This window comes from Lipomyces tetrasporus (assembly GCF_029532465.1).
Source record: "Lipomyces tetrasporus strain NRRL Y-64009 chromosome Unknown POJ06scaffold_13, whole genome shotgun sequence".
In the NCBI taxonomy this organism is placed as follows: Eukaryota; Fungi; Ascomycota; class Lipomycetes; order Lipomycetales; family Lipomycetaceae; genus Lipomyces; species Lipomyces tetrasporus.
Window position 1 is genome coordinate 674,942 of NW_026611608.1, and position 16,461 is coordinate 691,402.

Below are 16,461 nucleotides of genomic sequence, written 5' to 3' on the forward strand. Positions count from 1 at the left end.
ATCTTTAGTTCGTTCAAGTATAGCAAGATTTTCATCGTCGTTGTCGAATGATTCTTGAAGACAGAAATCCTCAAGGTGCAAATGCTCATCATATCCAGTAATTTTTGATATTGGTCGAATACTATACAGTGTCACTCGTGTACAACATAAAACGCACTAAAACACCCTTTCCCACTAGTACAACTGGTTAAGTAGTTACTATTTTCATGTAAATCCCAAATAAATAACGGAGACATGACCCGATCGATCACCCTAGTCCGCCCCAAGCACCTCTTATCCGCCGTGCCAATTGAATGTCCTTCTGCATAATTGTGACTCTTTTCGCATGTATTGCACACAAATTCGTATCTTCGAACAAGTGAACCAAATACGCTTCTGCAGCCTCCTGCAGTGCCAGAATTGCAACCGATTGGAACCGCAGTCCAGTCTGCCCTTCACGTCCGTCACCACCCAAAACAAAATCAGCCGCGACTTCTCGCACTAACCGCGCAAAAGGTAGCTTCTGTATAAGTAACTCTGTGCCTTTTTGATACTTCCGAATTTCTCGTAACGCCACGGTCCCTGGCTTATATCTATGTGCTTTCTTCACAGGTGTTGGATCCCCGGCTATATTCATGCCCCCAGATCAGCACCAAAAATGCACAATTGTGACATTAAAACCAAGACGGACTTACGATGTACGGTAAACGTCCGTGGCTTTCCTGGTATCGTCTTTGAAGCCCTGGCAATTGCGGGACTCGCTACTTGTTTCCTCCCACGGGCACCTCCTCCCGATTGTCGTCTCGGCGGCATACTATACTTTATTTCAATAGATTCCGACACTCTCTAATTGCTAATTCATTCGTCCTCTAAAGAATGTCATTAGCCGCATAAGAATAAACCAATCAATAAATGTAGCATACCTCTGTCTCTCACGCGTTGGAGCGATCAGATTGCACCCAAAAATTTCGGTTGAAAGCAGTCTACTACACCCAACTAAATTCGGATCTAGATATTCGAGCAATAGTTTCTTCGAGACTATTTGCGCCAATGCTGGTCTGGCGCCCAATATGCTGGCGTCTCGATAGAAGGAGATGGCTGGGCTCAACCTACTTGCGGCTTGGGATGACATGTTTGTTTACTTCTTGCCAGCGTGACTTCTGGGGTTAGGGCCTCAAGGCGCACCTAAAGAATGTCCGGCCTGTATAGAGCCGATATTCAGCATGACTCTAATAGTTTGTACAAAATTGTGCGGAATAAATACAACTAGATATAATGTAATAAGCGCATACATGGAGCATAATCATGAGACAAAAATTTTGAACGGAGAAGATGCACACGCGAAGCCAAAAATATATCGGAATTATAGTCATTTTTCTACTCTACACTGACATCCATGTCAATATTATCAATCCCTTAATCGCAGATTTCATACCACTACACCTCATTTCCGCTTAGTAGTAGTGGACTTAACCACGATCTCGGAAGAAGTAACCGACGCCTCCGCCGGAACATCCTTAGTAACTTCAATCTCCTTCTTCTCCTCTGCCGCTTCGGACTCATCATCACCACCCTGGCCGAACTCGTTGACACGTGTTGGGTCGACACGGTATAGCCAGGTCTGATAAAGGTAGATGAAAAAGATAACATCATCTCTTAGGGTGGCCAAGCGGTGGAGGAGGGGCATCTAGACAGTCGTAAATCAGCGACGAATTCCATAGTTCTCAAGAATACGCGAACACACCTTAATCACAAATGCAAACAAATCGTCGATGAAAGTGTTCAAGAACTTGTAGATCATCGCACGTCTCGGCATATGCGCCACGGACTTCAGTCGGTAATTAATGTAGATACTTGGAACCAACATCAAGAATCCATAAGCGTAAACCGAGCCGACGAGAGTGGTGATGATGAAAGAGTACCATGACTTATGAGTATCGTAAATAAGAGAGTAGACGGCGTAGGCACCTATGAGTGGAACGGCAGCAATGTACATGTATTTGAACGCAATTTGGTCGTATTCTTGAGTTTTCTTCTCAGTGTCGCTGAGAACATGTTTATCTTTAAACACAACGCTGTAAGGAATGACTCCGGTGGACGGCTCAATCTAGTTGCATCGTGAGAAATATATATCTTGATATTCACAACGAATTACCGCCTACCTTGATATCAACGGCCGTAGTAATCTTCCAAGCCTCAACCAAGATACCACTGCCCTGTGTGAACATGACCATCCAGCTGGTATTCTCGTTGTTGTCCATCAGATATAGGAAAATTATTGTTTGCATCACAACATTGGCGATAATCGTGCGCACTGAAACGCCGATATTGTCTTTCTTGTTCTTCCAGTGTGAAATATCTAATTGCAGCGTGAGTAACAGTAAATCCGTAGCAGCCTGTCATTTTACCATTCTTGAAGGCCAGCATCTCAAAGACCATATGCAGCAATGACACAGCGGCAGTGAGGCCCAGGAGCCAAATATTGGTCTCTAATAGAACGCGCTTGACTTCCTCCAGTTCGCCTGCCCCACTCTGACCCATACTCTGTGCCTGCTGCTTGAGGCCTGCATCCATCGACACCATAATCTGGAACTTCCAGTACGGGACTGGCACGAATTCAATACTCATGGGAAGATAGCTACGCTGCGTTAGGGCTGACCAAACCTAGGGTACATTAACGAATGGCTTACGAGACGGTGGAATTGATCTCGGTCATCTGAGAAGCGAGCTGCCAGAACTGGTGGTTAAACACAATCGGGTCTAGCAATAGAGTTAATTACTATAAACTAACGTCGCAACAGTTTAACTTACAATACCATCCATTCTGGCCTGTAGAATCTCGAAGACCAGTAGATTCCAAAGGTACCCATTGCCTCGTAGGCGGAGGCATCCCGACGTAGTTCAACTGGTCCGACGGTACCATACCAATGGTGATATTCGGGTGCCAATAAGACATGATAGGTGGGGGTCCGGCTGGATCTTCATTACCTTCCTCTTTCGTCTCCCCCCCGTCGCCTCCCAGCAAATGCTTAGTCTTCACTTCTTTCTTCTGCGGCATATAGTGAGAAAGGCGGAAATGCATCTCATAGGCTTTCTTGGGATCGTAATCTGGAGACGACGGTTTGAATTCGGCACCGGACTGTGCAACGTAAAGATGAGCAGATACGGACCCGTTGTTTCTCACTGCCTACATGTTGCTTAGTCAATTAAGACTTATGGCCAGAACGCAATTACTTACCTCTGTAGTTGGGAACAGAATATCCTTTGTGATTCTGTAACCGGAATCTCCATATTTAAGATCGTATCCCTCAAGAGTTGGATCTAAATCGAAACTGGTGAAGATCCGACTATCGGTGATGTAGAGCCGAAAGTCGTATTTGGTTCCAGTAGGCCAATAGGGATATACAGTGTTAGGTACGACAGCAAGCTGGACAGGTTCTCCGCTCTCGCTCGTTCCAGCCGCGGCTGTTTCTGGAGATGGTACAGACTTTTGTGTGAATTTATTTGTTAATTGGCCTGCATAACAATATTCTTGTTAGTACCTCTAAAAGTAGGTAAGTAGTATTGATAAGTAAGTCGCACCAACAAAGAACTGGACAGCGAGGAACATTAGGATAGTATTTATCCAGCTCATTCGCTGCCGTGGCTGCTCAGCCTCTTGGCCGGCGGCAGCAGCTGGGGGCATTGTTAACTATATAACAGTAAGTCCGATGAAATCTTAATATCTGGTAAAAGTAGAAGTCTGTACAATTATTCAAGTAGAATGGGATTTGGAAGTAGCGCTGACTGAGAGTCTCATCACAGAGCCGAGAAGTTTAGAGAGCGCCAACGTTACCCGAGACGCGGCTATAGGTTTGAGCCCCTTAGTCCCACCCACCCACTTCAACTGCCATTATGAACATGGATTGTTGTATTTACCTCCGTCTATCCGGTCATACTCGGTACTGATACCTTATTCCTTTAAATTTCATATGTCAATCTGCAACTTGCAATGCTGGTTATATTACTTCTCATAATTCACACAAGGTCTCTGTTTCATGTCGCAATCTGATTCAAGTGGTTTAAGGTTTGTTTATTGTCATGATAGTTGGGTGAAAGTCATTGGGGCTCTTGACGCTACTCCTCTTTTGGCATAAAATATGCATCTTTCCGTTAACCTGTCCGCATATTGTACCCACATCTACGATAGATGTTGGTATCATAACATGCGCGATCATGACCGTAGAACAACGCACAGAACATGTGTCAACTAGCACATATTTATCTGCCGAGGACTACTGGTCTATTGTAGAATTGATGCGGAACGAATTTTGTCGCGGACAGGATATAGCAATCGGCTTAGTCGGTGGCTCTGGTGTGGACGGTGTATTGCGAGGGCAAGGTACACTGTCCCAAAGAGGAATAATGGTGAGGATCCCAATCTCCAGGCACGGGCGAGGTCTCGCCAATAATCTCCACACGCGTGTCCCGGCTACTCTGTAATATATCTACACTAGTTCTCGTAATTCTAGCTCCCACTTGCTTAAAATGCATACAATAGCTATTTATTTAATATCGAATACATGAAAATGCGGTATGTCAACCTATACATATGAGTGGGCCCTAAGCATCTGTCTCAATAGGCTCCACCGTATCTGTCTCCTCCGGTGGAGGCGCATCAGTGACAGGAGCATCCTCCGTCGCCTCTGGCTGTGGCTCATCCGGCAGTCGTCGGCCTCTAGTACTGCCGACATCCCCAAGCTTCTCCAGCCATTCTCGCGCATCGTCATTATCATACAGAGTAAATTTCATGTCAAGTCCGACAACACCTATGCTGGTGTTCTGCGCCAACAACTCCTTGTCTTGGGCCAGAGTGTCCCTCAAGGCCCGCAAGCCGTGAAGAACGAGATCCTCCAACGACGCCTCATGGAATTCCTCGAAATTGCGCTCAAGATAGGTTCTTGCTGACTGCGATCGTGCACCGATGGCAGCTCCAAAGTATTCCAAAACCGTTCCGCTAGGCTGGAACTCGAAAAGGTGAGGGCCAGTCTCCTATGATGACCAGTCAGAATGCACATACGCAAACGCGACACCTCTAGCAAAATGTCCATACATCAAATCCAGCAACGAGCAAGCCGACACCATATGGTCGTCGGCCGTAAATCTGAGTGTTTCGTTGCGCCTTGTCCCCAATCGCACTGACGACTCTTGAAACTGGAATTGGTCTATCGTAAATCATTCTTGATGACATGGCCTGCTGTCGCATAAAATTGCTTAAACAAAGATTAACGTAATGGAACGCAGGCATCTAATTATGAAACATGCATACCTCAAAACTCTAGCATCAGGGGAAAGACCAGCTAGCGCAATTCCCAAGTGATCATCGATGCGAATAATTTTCTTCTGATATGATCCAAGCTCTTCGGCGCTTCTCTGTAATTGTAAATGTTAGAATATAATTGCAATAAGATCAAGACAAATCCGGATAATTCAGTCCTTACTTTAAGAGCGACAATAACGGCGTGGGTCTTGCTCACTAATCCAACCGCGGCGCTTCCCTGCTTGATAGCTTCTAATGCATATTCGACCTGTATATCAATTGTTAATAGGATCGGTCACACAGCTACGGACAAATTCGATGGATCTCAAATGATCGAACTTGATGACGGGTGTTCCATGCGACAACCCGTATTAAATCCAGCAATCATCATCTCATTCCCGCCGTCCAAACAAACTCTCTGAAAATCTGGAGGTTACCTGAAATAACCGCCCCGTGGGCGAATATGTGATGGAGTCATTGTCATATGAGTTTCGAAACTGGCCCAGCAGTCAGCATGATCAGTTCGTAATTTCGCATTTCCATCATTCCCAATACTAACCATTTCATATAAAGCTATGTTAACTAGCTGATCTTCACTACAAAGCAAATAATCTAAACCAAGAGAATGGAATGGTATGCCGATATGGACGGTGTGTATTGACTTAGTGGAAGCTCTGTCGATTTACACCTGTCAGCCATGCGAAAGGGATAGCACTCTGTGTGTGAGATCACAGGAAACACGTCTGTAATTTCACAGACGCATAACGCTTCTGTTATTACGAAACCCCAGCCCAACTAGCCCCCGACCCCTGAACTATCCGTGACAAAAAAAATAATCCGAGGGCCACAGAAATAATACGCCGTAGCCGCCACGATCTCTCCGGCACACTTCCGCTTGTTCTACTTCAGTCGTATCTACATAGTCTAGGATCTGAGCCGAATATGTCTCTTCAAGAGATAGTTGTTGACGGAGAAGAGACAGTTGACACAAAGAATGCCTTGACTTCACTCGACTCGCCGATTTCATTAAAATATGTCGCGGCTGGACGAATAGCACAGTCAGTGCTCAGCTATCTCGTCAGAGAAATTGCACAGCGGAGGATGACGAATGTGTACGACATATGCCACACTGGCGACTCTTTGATAGAGCAAGAGACTAGCAAAATCTATAAGAATGTCGACGAGAAGGGCATTGCGGGTCCCACGACAGTCGATATCAATAACTGCGTGCAAGGATACTCTCCTGTTAACAGAGAAACAGCATATGTTCTGTCAAATGGTGACATAGTGAAAATGTAAGTTAATATTTTGCCCGGCAGCGAACATTTCCGTTAAAATTTGGCCTAGATCACTCGGAGTACATGTCGACGGATATACATCGCTAGTTTCCCATACCTTGATTGCCTTGCCCACCATCGCTCCTATTGACCAGGTTGCCCCGACCACTGGCATCCTTGCTGATGATATCTGCGCTACACACTTGGCGACGGAAGCGGTTATGTCTTTGTTGGGAACCGTGCTGTACCGTTATGAAAATCCTTCTGGATACTACGGCAACCGGCCAGTTAACGGCGAGAGGATCCGCGATCTAGTCGAGTCAATAGCCAAAACATTTCAAGTTAAGGTCGTTCCTGGTTCGGCTGTGAGACGTGTCAAGCGGTTCCTGGTTGGACAGGACACGGTTCACGAAGTAGATGTCAAAGGTTACGCGTGGGGCTCGATCAGCATAGAGGCCATGACTGATGATCCCGATGAGGGTGACCTGAAGAAAATGATCGACACGGAGGCAGCTGCTGAACCCGGGGAGGCATGGCTTGTCGATATAATTATGTGTCCGTTCTCAGGCCCAGAGTCGGGTTTGAACAAGAAGAACCCTCTGCAAGTGAGCCGACGCATGCTGAAGCCACACGGTGATCTGAAGCCTACTATCTTCACGCGTGATTATAATCGTAATCTCAGCATGAAACTAAAGAGCGCTAGAGGGGTTTTGATCGAAGTTGACAACCGGAAATCTGTGTATCCGTTCCACATGAATAATTTGTCCACACCGGGAGCGCCTCTGGGCGTGGCAGCTCTGGCCAATGCGGATATCGTTGCGCCTACAAAAGTCATGATGATTCAAGGTTCACCATCACCGATCGCTACGCGAGTACGGACTACGGTCCTTTTGATGCCATCAGCTAAGCATGTGGGCGAAGTTGTAAGACTTAGTGGAGGCGGTATCAAACCGTCGTGGGTCCATAGCGAGTTCGAGGTAACCGACGAAGACATCATGGAGCTGTTAAGCGAGAAGCGAGCAGGTGTGAGACTGCGAAATATTCAGGGCAGTGACCTAGATGTGGTAAGAGAGAGTGGTGCGGCTAATGTTCAGGAAATGGAAGTTGAATAGAATATAAACGATTGCCGTTGTTTGTCACAAAATTGGATTTGTTGTATAGGATGCAATTGGTTAACAAATGTTTAAGTTTCGCAAAGAGTTTTCCATTGGTAAAATGTTACTCGGATATTGTTGCGTACGGCAGAGCACCCAAAAGCAAACTACCTGAAGGCACAATCCTTGCTTGAAAATAAGGAAATATATTACTGGTTAGGTGTGAAACGCCATTGTACAAAATTGGCTATGAATATGATAATTGTCAAGTTTTGATCCTCCCAAAACCTAACACCTCGTACGTATTCCTATTTCCGTGGACTAAATTGTGCATACCATGATGTTTACTTCTTCTCCAACTCGTCACTGCGTAATCATTAGCACTCACGAAACCAAATAACTTGGGCTGTTTAACATACAGGTGAGCCTCAATATCATCTAGGTGCTCTCGCTGCTTCTTCAAGGCTTCTCGGAGAGCCTTGAGCTTCTGGGCCTCGACCTGTCGGACCTAACGTTGAGTCAGAACCTAAACCTTTCCAACCGATGGTTCAAGAAGATCATAGATCTTACATAAAGGTCCTCCTGAGCTTTCTCACGCTTCTACATGAAGCAAGATAATATGTTAGCAAACAATATCAACGAAACTACGGTGCGGAGAATCCCGGTAGATCCTTCGGCCCGTCATCATCGAATGATCCGGACCCCACGCGCTAACTAATATATTGCGAGTTCCGAGCCAATCACTCAGTCATATGCAATCTCGCCATATATGGATGACTTCTAATTGCAATGATCCGTAGCAGGGCCACAAGAGACAAAAATCACGTACGGTGAAGGTGTCAGCCGACTTCTCTCCACCCGGACGGGGAGCACCTGTAGCACCCTCACTGTAGCATCGGAAGGAGGCAAGGCGAGCGGGAGAGCGGCGGAGCGCAACGCGAGCGATGGAAGACAACATTGTGGAGTGAGACGTTGGATATCGATGCAAAAACGCCGATCGCAAGGTTATAGCGAAGTACAGTCGGAACTGCCTTGCCTAAGAGTAGTCGCTGGTTGGTTGGGCCGAGGTTACCCGGTGACAGGCATACAAAAGTCACCTTATTTTGGAGGCCAGAACCTTGTGAGCTGTGATCCGTTGTTTACCCTATGTATGCGGAGCTCCCCCCACTGCCTTCGTGAAATCGTGAGTGATCGTGATCCGCACAAAATAATCAAGAGATAACTGGAGAGTCCATAAAAAAAAACCAATTACGCCGCCATGGAATCTGTAAGTGTAGAGCTGGTCTCAATAGATGCCCATACTCTTTCTACTCATTTTTATTGTTAAACAGTCCCTTTGCGAATCACAGTAGTCCGCTACAAATACGAAGACCGTGTCACTGGCGCGTAAATATACCCCGGCTTCCTCCTGGTTCAACGAAGAGCTATACGGCGTAAATACGGTGGACACTATGCATATGAAGCATCAAACGTAGCGCGGCGCCCTATTTAGTGACTGCGTCATCGTGGCACATTCCCACTGCCCATCACCTCGTCCACAGTCTGTCGCAGCCCTCACTTCCTCTCCAATTGCCTCCCATCCCTTACCGGCTGTTTCGTCCATCCCGTTACTTTCCATCAATCAGAGCCCGAACGTTCACCCGCGTTGTACTATAATCCGTCCAGTTTCTCTAGTTGATTTACAACTGTTTGTCAGTAATTGCAACATAAGGTGCGTTCTGTGACAAATTGATTCGTGTTGTCCGTTTTATTACGCGTTCGTTCCAGAGGACAATCGAACCCACATCACCATTTATCACCGTTCTTTCAACGGCACCATACAGCGATTAAGTTGGTAGTTCCTGGATTGTATGATTGGATTTTGCGAATGAAGTGAATGGGATCGCGTTCTGGAGCAGCCTGTGGCCGTGACGATGGGCGGGCAATAATCATCGCGCTTTAGTTTCTGCCCGTTCTCAACAATATCACTTGATCCCGTTGGCATCAATGCTTATTTATTATTGTCATGTCAGTGCCATATACTCTGTGAGAGATTGGTGAACAAAATGTGGGCCGCTTCAATCAAAGTGAGAATCTCACGCGGTACGACTCATGCAGAGGCCATCTGTAGATCACGTGCTATATATCCACATTTCAGTGTGGCATCCAGTCATATACGGGAAGAGAGTTCTCTAACGTTGGTAATTACAAGATGATGCATATTCATAAGCAGTGGTGTAACCAGACCTGATCAACGGACTTTGCTGGAACGGACGCGTCACGGACAATTTCGCACATTTGATGGGAGACAAAATGCTGACTACTGCTTTACAGGAACTATGACGTCTCGAGAAGATTCGGTTTATCTCGCTAAGCTCGCCGAGCAGGCTGAGCGTTATGAGGGTAATTAGGTCAAGTCGGTGATCTGCAAATGCTGGTAGCGCTAATATACACGGCAGAGATGGTCGAGAACATGAAGAAGGTTGCCTCTGCTGACGAGGAGCTGAGTGTCGAGGAAAGAAATTTATTGTCCGTCGCGTACAAGAACGTCATTGGTGCGCGGCGTGCGTCGTGGAGGATTGTCTCCTCGATCGAGCAGAAGGAGGAGAGCAAGGGCAATGACTTCCAGGTTGCGCTGATCAAGGAATATCGTCAGAAGGTTGAGGAGGAGCTTGCTAAGATCTGCGAGGATATTTTAGATGTTCTCGACAAGCATCTGATCCCATCAGCCAAGACAGGCGAGTCAAAGGTGTTCTACTACAAGATGTCAGTATTCGATACTTAATATTGCGTGTACCATTCTAACGCAACGTGTAGGAAGGGAGATTACCATCGTTACCTTGCCGAGTTCGCTGTTGGCGATAAGCGAAAGGACGCCGCGGACGCTTCGCTGGAGGCCTATAAGGCCGCTTCTGATGTCGCCGTCACCGACCTGCCACCTACCCATCCCATCCGACTCGGACTGGCTCTTAACTTCTCAGTTTTCTACTACGAAATCTTAAATTCACCAGACCGTGCTTGCCACTTGGCTAAGCAGGCCTTCGACGATGCAATCGCCGAGTTGGACACTCTCAGTGAGGAGAGCTACAAAGACTCCACTCTTATAATGCAGCTTCTGAGGGACAACTTGACCCTGTGGACATCAGACATGTCCGAGGCTGCGCCAGCTGAGCCTGAAGGTGAGGCTGCGCCAGCCGAGGAAGCAAAGGAGTAAGTTGAAAGGTCATACAGTAAACGGAATAGATGTTTCGTTCTTACACGTGGTTTAAATGTGCTTGTGCGATATTTATTTTGAATTTTAATTCCCTTTCGATTACTTACTGAAGTCGTGAGTTTCTGTACGTTTTGTCCTATTATATATGTCAGTTACTATCCGATTTATTATCATAATTTAACTCTCTGTTTTTTTCCTTTGTACTCGTTTTCTCCTCTTCAATGTTTCTGCTCGCAGTTTGTGATTGTACGCTTTGTTAGTGTGTATCGATCTCAGGTTATCAGGTTATTTGTAGTATCTACTGATCAGCTTTGTTAACGATAAGTGGCTCAATATATAGTACGGTATATTAGTGATGGCGTGGTCGATATTGGCATTGGATAGGGTTTGCAGTCATGAGCTGCATGTTTGCGTATCGAATACTATAGGCTAAACTTATCAATATAAATAAATACTTCTGCGTTTGCATTATGACCTTCCTGACTCGGGTAAGAAAGTGGGCCGGTATGGCGGACTCTCCCGCGACGTCAAAACTTTGTTGCGAACGTTGCGGTCACCCTGTGTACTGTAACAGCTAGACGATAGTGAGCCCGAACCATCGTCCATCGAGCTTTGTAAATTTACAGTCCAAGTATCGTCGATATACAATGACCACACACGACCATCACCTGTAAGTAGTTTGTGATTCTACACACGATTGGCATTGATTCTAATGGTTGCTCGGCAAAGGACACTGACCATCCCGTTCTCAACACCCCGGCAAGCTCAAATAGCATACAACGCAATTTCACCGGATCCGCAACTCAAGCCAGATCAATTCACGCAAGTGCTGTCCGTCAGCAAGGCTATCGGCTCCTGTGACGAGTCAAACAACCCAGGCAGGATCCTTATTGCCAAATTCGAAGCTGAGTCGGAGCGGGTTTTGAGAGTCGGCGTTAATGGGTTTTTAGAGAGTTTGGGGGTCGTCGTTGGGTGCCTGAAAGATTTAGACTATCACTCATCGTGAGGAAGAAGAAAGAGGAGGATGGTCGGATGTACTGAGTCGTTGACTGTAGAGCAATGCGCGAGCGATTGCGTTCTACCGACTTGCGACCTGTCGAAGTATAGTCTCCACTGTATACATAGTGAGGTCTTATTCAACAACGCAGTCTGTAGTGCGTTTGTGTTGCTGCTTCAATTGCAGTCACCTCACGGCAGTTATTCAATGTGCCGATCAGTACGGATTCGTTGCGGAGGGTGACGAGGTGGTTCAGCTCGGTGGCAGCCGGAAGGTCAACTGGGAAGGGCGACAGGATATTTCCTTTGATGGAAATTATCGACTGTATTTCTTGGACGCGCCTATGGGCACCGGCAAGACACAAGACGGCTGGCCGTTATGGCGATTGTGGAGAAGTCGGTGTACTAGACTGCATTTGGTTTTTGGCGTACAGGTCAAATTATGTCATTAGATATTGTGATGTTTTGAATAAATTTGTCAGAAATTGGCATCCGCCGTGATACAATACAGCTTAAGATCCTACCGAGTTGTGCGAATAGTGGACAACTAAACAGATGGCAGGCCAGTAGCAGCGAACAGAAATTCCGTCAATGTTGACCCCACAACAACGACAACTAATCAGATTTTGTTGTTGAAACGTAGCTAATGATCGTAGTATACAGGATCTTCTCAATTGCAGATGTCATTGCGCGCAATTTTGTAGGTTCGCGAAGCTCTAGATCAATACAGATTTCGACGTTTGAACAAGCCACGTCTGCATCGTACGAGTAGTGCTGCAACCTACGCACAAATTGAACTTATATGCTTATATATGTGTAGATCCATCATAGAATCATCAAAGGCAGGTCTCATTAAGTCAGTTACCACTCTGTCAACATCATAACTAGCGGGATCTGTTAGCTATACACAGTTATTTAGAATTCCATTAATCTGATATTGAAGTACTCTCCAGACTTCCAAGACAATTGCAGAATAGAGAACCAGTATGGTTTATTGTCCGGGCCATCCATAGCAAACAATTGAGTGCAGAGTAACATCGGTGTTCGCATTTGACCAAGGTAGGACAAGGAGCGTCTGGATCCCGGAAAACTGCGCTAATTCAACTCGGAGGTCTCCTACAGGCCTAGCAAACCTGTCTTGGAAGTCCCGTATGGACCTGTAGTTCTGCGAGCAGTCTGCCACTCTAATCGAGCAAGGGCAAATAGTTACCGTCATAAATTGGGCGGGTATAGCACAGTGACGAGCGAGTCGACAAGTATATCCCCGATTAGAGTAATCATTGCAGGAAGTATGCTTCTGATAGTATAAAAGAGTGACAGAAGATTGACGCTAATTGTCCTACTAGGGCGTAAGTCTTGCAACGAAGTGTCGACAACTGGCATCTCCCACAAAACCACCACGATTCTCGGAACAAAGCGTTGTTTACCAAGATCGTGACAGGTCCCAGCTATACATAGCCAAAATGTCCAAATCGTCAGATATCCCACATTCAATGCCTGCCAAATACCTTACTGATTCATGTGCGACCAGTTGATGGAACTGTTAACTGTCGCCGAAAGTATAACTGACTTGTCAATTATAAAAGTGCGCAGCGGTCACGCACTTACAGTCTCAGAAGTCAGACCCTCAAGTGACAGACAGTAAAGACGAGGTCTTTCAAGTGTTGGGTCATGTCAGCAATCATTATGATTGTCTGCGTGGTGGCAGCGTTGGAGTGGCACAATTTACGTAGTGGAGTCAACAATAATTGTTTGAGATATCTGGTGAAATAGTCCGATTCTTTCACTACCTTGCACTTGTTGTTTGCTGTGTAGAGGATAAAGAGATAGAATTTGCATTTTCCTTGTCTTGCAGAAGCCAGACACGCAGTGAAGCCGGAGTCAGGCAAATATACGAGTAGGCGCTGTCATACTGTTTTTGACAGTTTATGGGGAATTATCTGACAACTGACACAGTCCAATATTAAGCCACAATGGGACTATATACAAAGATAGCTACTTTGTATCTGGGTACGAGGAAGATCATAGTACTCCCGCTCCTGACAACGTTAGTTTTCAGGGTAAAGATGTTCGAGAGAGCCAACTACACTCGATACACTGGCTATCTGCGGATAGTTCGCAAAAGCTGAACGATATTCTCCTAGACTAATGAATAAAGGTAGCTAGCCTGATTTTCATAACATCTTGCATACAGGTTTTCCAAATAGGCATTTTGTTCACTACAATTATTTAGGTTGCATGCGAGGGACCAGTTAACTGCGTGATCGATATTAATAATAGTAGTATGGCCAGATAACTGCGCAGATGATGGCAATCCAGCTTCACATGTGGGTTAGGGCAACTTCGCCGGATGATCGCCGCTGCGGCGCTCTATGTGCCAAAATGTGCCCGTCAACGGGTGTGCTATTCCTGAACAGCAAGTTACCACCGGGACCGCACGGCTAACTGGACTAATTGCTACTTCTGGCATCGGCCTGACAGGTGCCTGACCCGGTCGAAGCAGACTAGTCGAGACGGCCAAACTTATCAGAGTTCAACGGTTTCAAAGCCGGCGTTCCTGGGAGTTAAAGGATAGAGGTCAATACAGGGCGGGAAGTGTCCCTGATTGTCTGAATTAGATATCTGAGATTACTTCCGCTGTGTCTCCAAGTATTAAAGAATCCGAGTTCGACGCGGGATATTCATGGACGTTGAGGTGACCTACCGCTCCGTCTGATGTTATAACCTCAATCGTCTACTTAAAAATGCAAAGAGATGCCCTCAGGTGCTTTCGAAGGATTCATACATCCCGAAGCAGATGCCTACTAGCGAAGCCACAGATCGCAGATCTGTACGTGACTGGAAACTGACAAACATGTGCCCTCGCATGAAGACCAGAAGTCTTATCACCGTTCCATGCCTATCGCGGCAGCGCTAAGTCCACGCGGCGTCAGCCATGCAGAGCGGCTCGTCCGAGTTACGGATACCTGCATATAATTACTTTCGGCTAGCGTCGGCGGGTCAGTTCTCTACTGACCCTTGCCGGCTATTACTGTGGACGCTTGGTTTGGGTAGGTGAATTTGCGTACTGCCACTTTTACGCCAGTAATCTGTAGTTGTCCTGTGAATAAGCAGGTGATAGTCCGGTTACCAATCAAAACCCACTTGTAGCCAATTGACTGACTATTTTACGTTCTACCGTCGGGCTTGAAGGCAGTCTCTGCTCAGGCCATATACTCAAATGGAGGGGACATTTATACAAATGTATGACGGCAGAATGGACCGCATGATTTATTACTGATACAAAGCGTATAAAACGTTGCGTAATTAAGCCAAATGCAACATCGCATTGCGTTGCTGTACAGCGACGAGCGAATAATTATATAGACCAACTTTTGAATTCGGAGGCTCCCTCTGCTCTGGTCTTCTGAGTTAGGTCCAGAACGTGCGAGGACCGAATGAGTTTATCGTTATCGGCGGGCAAGATTGCCTAATTTAAGCTCACGAATGCGGTGGCTGGATAACGCTTCGTCCGGCCTGAAGAGGAAGGTCCAGCTGGTGAACAAACAGCGATAGTTCCGCCAACTCCGGCAAGGGTCATGCTCATCGCTTACTCAGAGTGACCGATGAGCGTCAAGCTGTCACCCAGTGCTTCGGAAGTTCCTTGAACTAAGGGGACTGGCGTCCTTAATGGTTCATACAGCATTTTAGCTTATTGACAAGAATCTACGTGCAATTTGGCAATTTCAGCAGAGGGCGCACGCGATATGGGCGCGTGCCCGTCGAGCGGATGGAGTCCGATAGGCATTTGGGCGCTATCTCTATGAGTGAGTTGCTAATTGACCAGCAGCAGCAGCTCAGACCAGGTCCGATTGCCAGCAGAGAGCACTAAGAAGGAGAGAAACTCCGCGCTCGCGGTTACCGGTGTCAAATCACGGCCTATGCATTCTGTTCATTGCTCGCCCTCGGCAAAGTATGTGTGCTTCGACTACCTGGAATTGGGGAACTGCATAGCAGTCCGCGGCCGCAGCCAAACCCGCACTCCTGGCCGGCCCGGCTTGGTGTCCTGACTTTCCCAACTGCCTCCTAGCGTCGGATAGCCCGCCATAGTATAATTTACTGTCGTCTCTGAATGCATTCTAGGCTCTGCTGCTTGTACCTCCCAGCTCCTCGTACACTACGTTTTTGCTCTCCCCAGCTCATCGCTATCGACACCAGTCATTTGCCTCTACCCTTTCCTACTCCCCTATAAGTCACTGTCATAGTCTTGCCTTAATAGTCTATCTTTAATTGCGTTCCAACCGTCTTTCTTTTTCCAATTGTCGGTAGCAGAGCTAGTCTAAATACGCTACAATAAACGGTCGGGTTCAGCAGACCACCGGCTCCTTATCTCTCGCCATCGGCCGTCTTCTTCACAGCACAGCTTTTCAAGCCATTCACATATAAGATGTCGTCACTCTCACGGAGAGCCTGCTATAAGTATGTGCCGGTTTATTATTGGCGGGATTATAATTTTCCACGACCAGTCCTGGGACGGGGTCATGTTCATGCTCTTACCACTATATCACCTTTCAAGTGCCGGGTTGTTATCTTCCAGGACTATATGAGCTCCCTCAGTATTCAATTTATCGTTGATAGTTTCAT

At 46.5% G+C, this 16,461-nt stretch overlaps 7 protein-coding genes across 7 annotated transcripts; 3 read left to right on the forward strand and 4 right to left on the reverse strand.

Annotated features, from left to right (window-relative positions):
* Positions 1–14: 14 nt before the first annotated feature.
* Positions 15–1,082, reverse strand: POJ06DRAFT_229041 (histone-fold-containing protein). Its single transcript, XM_056185772.1, has 3 exons — positions 903–1,082; positions 675–848; positions 15–606 (listed from the first exon to the last, which is right to left on the reverse strand). Exons 2-3 carry the CDS (start codon positions 790–792, stop codon positions 248–250), a joined length of 477 nt encoding a protein of 158 aa, XP_056040300.1. The 5' UTR covers positions 793–848; positions 903–1,082; the 3' UTR covers positions 15–247.
* A 118-nt stretch (positions 1,083–1,200) lies between these two features.
* POJ06DRAFT_263564 (cleft lip and palate transmembrane protein 1-domain-containing protein) lies at positions 1,201–3,794 on the reverse strand. Its single transcript, XM_056188900.1, has 9 exons — positions 3,728–3,794; positions 3,562–3,670; positions 3,218–3,495; positions 2,791–3,166; positions 2,670–2,739; positions 2,388–2,617; positions 2,142–2,338; positions 1,724–2,086; positions 1,201–1,666 (listed from the first exon to the last, which is right to left on the reverse strand). The coding sequence occupies exons 2-9, from the start codon at positions 3,662–3,664 to the stop codon at positions 1,424–1,426; spliced, it is 1,860 nt and encodes a 619-aa protein (XP_056040301.1). The 5' UTR covers positions 3,665–3,670; positions 3,728–3,794; the 3' UTR covers positions 1,201–1,423.
* A 707-nt stretch (positions 3,795–4,501) lies between these two features.
* POJ06DRAFT_263569 (nucleophile aminohydrolase) lies at positions 4,502–5,960 on the reverse strand. Its single transcript, XM_056188901.1, has 6 exons — positions 5,838–5,960; positions 5,716–5,775; positions 5,460–5,546; positions 5,288–5,391; positions 5,072–5,231; positions 4,502–5,010 (listed from the first exon to the last, which is right to left on the reverse strand). The coding sequence occupies exons 1-6, from the start codon at positions 5,838–5,840 to the stop codon at positions 4,582–4,584; spliced, it is 843 nt and encodes a 280-aa protein (XP_056040302.1). The 5' UTR covers positions 5,841–5,960; the 3' UTR covers positions 4,502–4,581.
* A 163-nt stretch (positions 5,961–6,123) lies between these two features.
* Positions 6,124–8,149, forward strand: POJ06DRAFT_45267 (uncharacterized protein). Its single transcript, XM_056191058.1, has 2 exons — positions 6,124–6,573; positions 6,626–8,149. Exons 1-2 carry the CDS (start codon positions 6,221–6,223, stop codon positions 7,665–7,667), a joined length of 1,395 nt encoding a protein of 464 aa, XP_056040303.1. The 5' UTR covers positions 6,124–6,220; the 3' UTR covers positions 7,668–8,149.
* On the reverse strand, positions 7,831–9,025 carry POJ06DRAFT_45256 (mitochondrial ATPase inhibitor, IATP-domain-containing protein). The gene is made up of 4 exons (XM_056191057.1): positions 8,479–9,025; positions 8,220–8,249; positions 8,069–8,157; positions 7,831–8,015 (listed from the first exon to the last, which is right to left on the reverse strand). The coding sequence occupies exons 1-4, from the start codon at positions 8,605–8,607 to the stop codon at positions 7,994–7,996; spliced, it is 270 nt and encodes an 89-aa protein (XP_056040304.1). The 5' UTR covers positions 8,608–9,025; the 3' UTR covers positions 7,831–7,993.
* Positions 9,026–9,800: 775 nt separating this feature from the next.
* POJ06DRAFT_45331 (14-3-3 domain-containing protein) lies at positions 9,801–11,017 on the forward strand. The gene is made up of 3 exons (XM_056191060.1): positions 9,801–10,031; positions 10,088–10,394; positions 10,446–11,017. The coding sequence occupies exons 1-3, from the start codon at positions 9,968–9,970 to the stop codon at positions 10,840–10,842; spliced, it is 768 nt and encodes a 255-aa protein (XP_056040305.1). The 5' UTR covers positions 9,801–9,967; the 3' UTR covers positions 10,843–11,017.
* Positions 11,018–11,399: 382 nt separating this feature from the next.
* POJ06DRAFT_45360 (CTAG/Pcc1 family) lies at positions 11,400–11,998 on the forward strand. Its single transcript, XM_056191062.1, has 2 exons — positions 11,400–11,512; positions 11,572–11,998. Exons 1-2 carry the CDS (start codon positions 11,490–11,492, stop codon positions 11,846–11,848), a joined length of 300 nt encoding a protein of 99 aa, XP_056040306.1. The 5' UTR covers positions 11,400–11,489; the 3' UTR covers positions 11,849–11,998.
* The last annotated feature ends 4,463 nt before the right edge of the window (positions 11,999–16,461 follow it).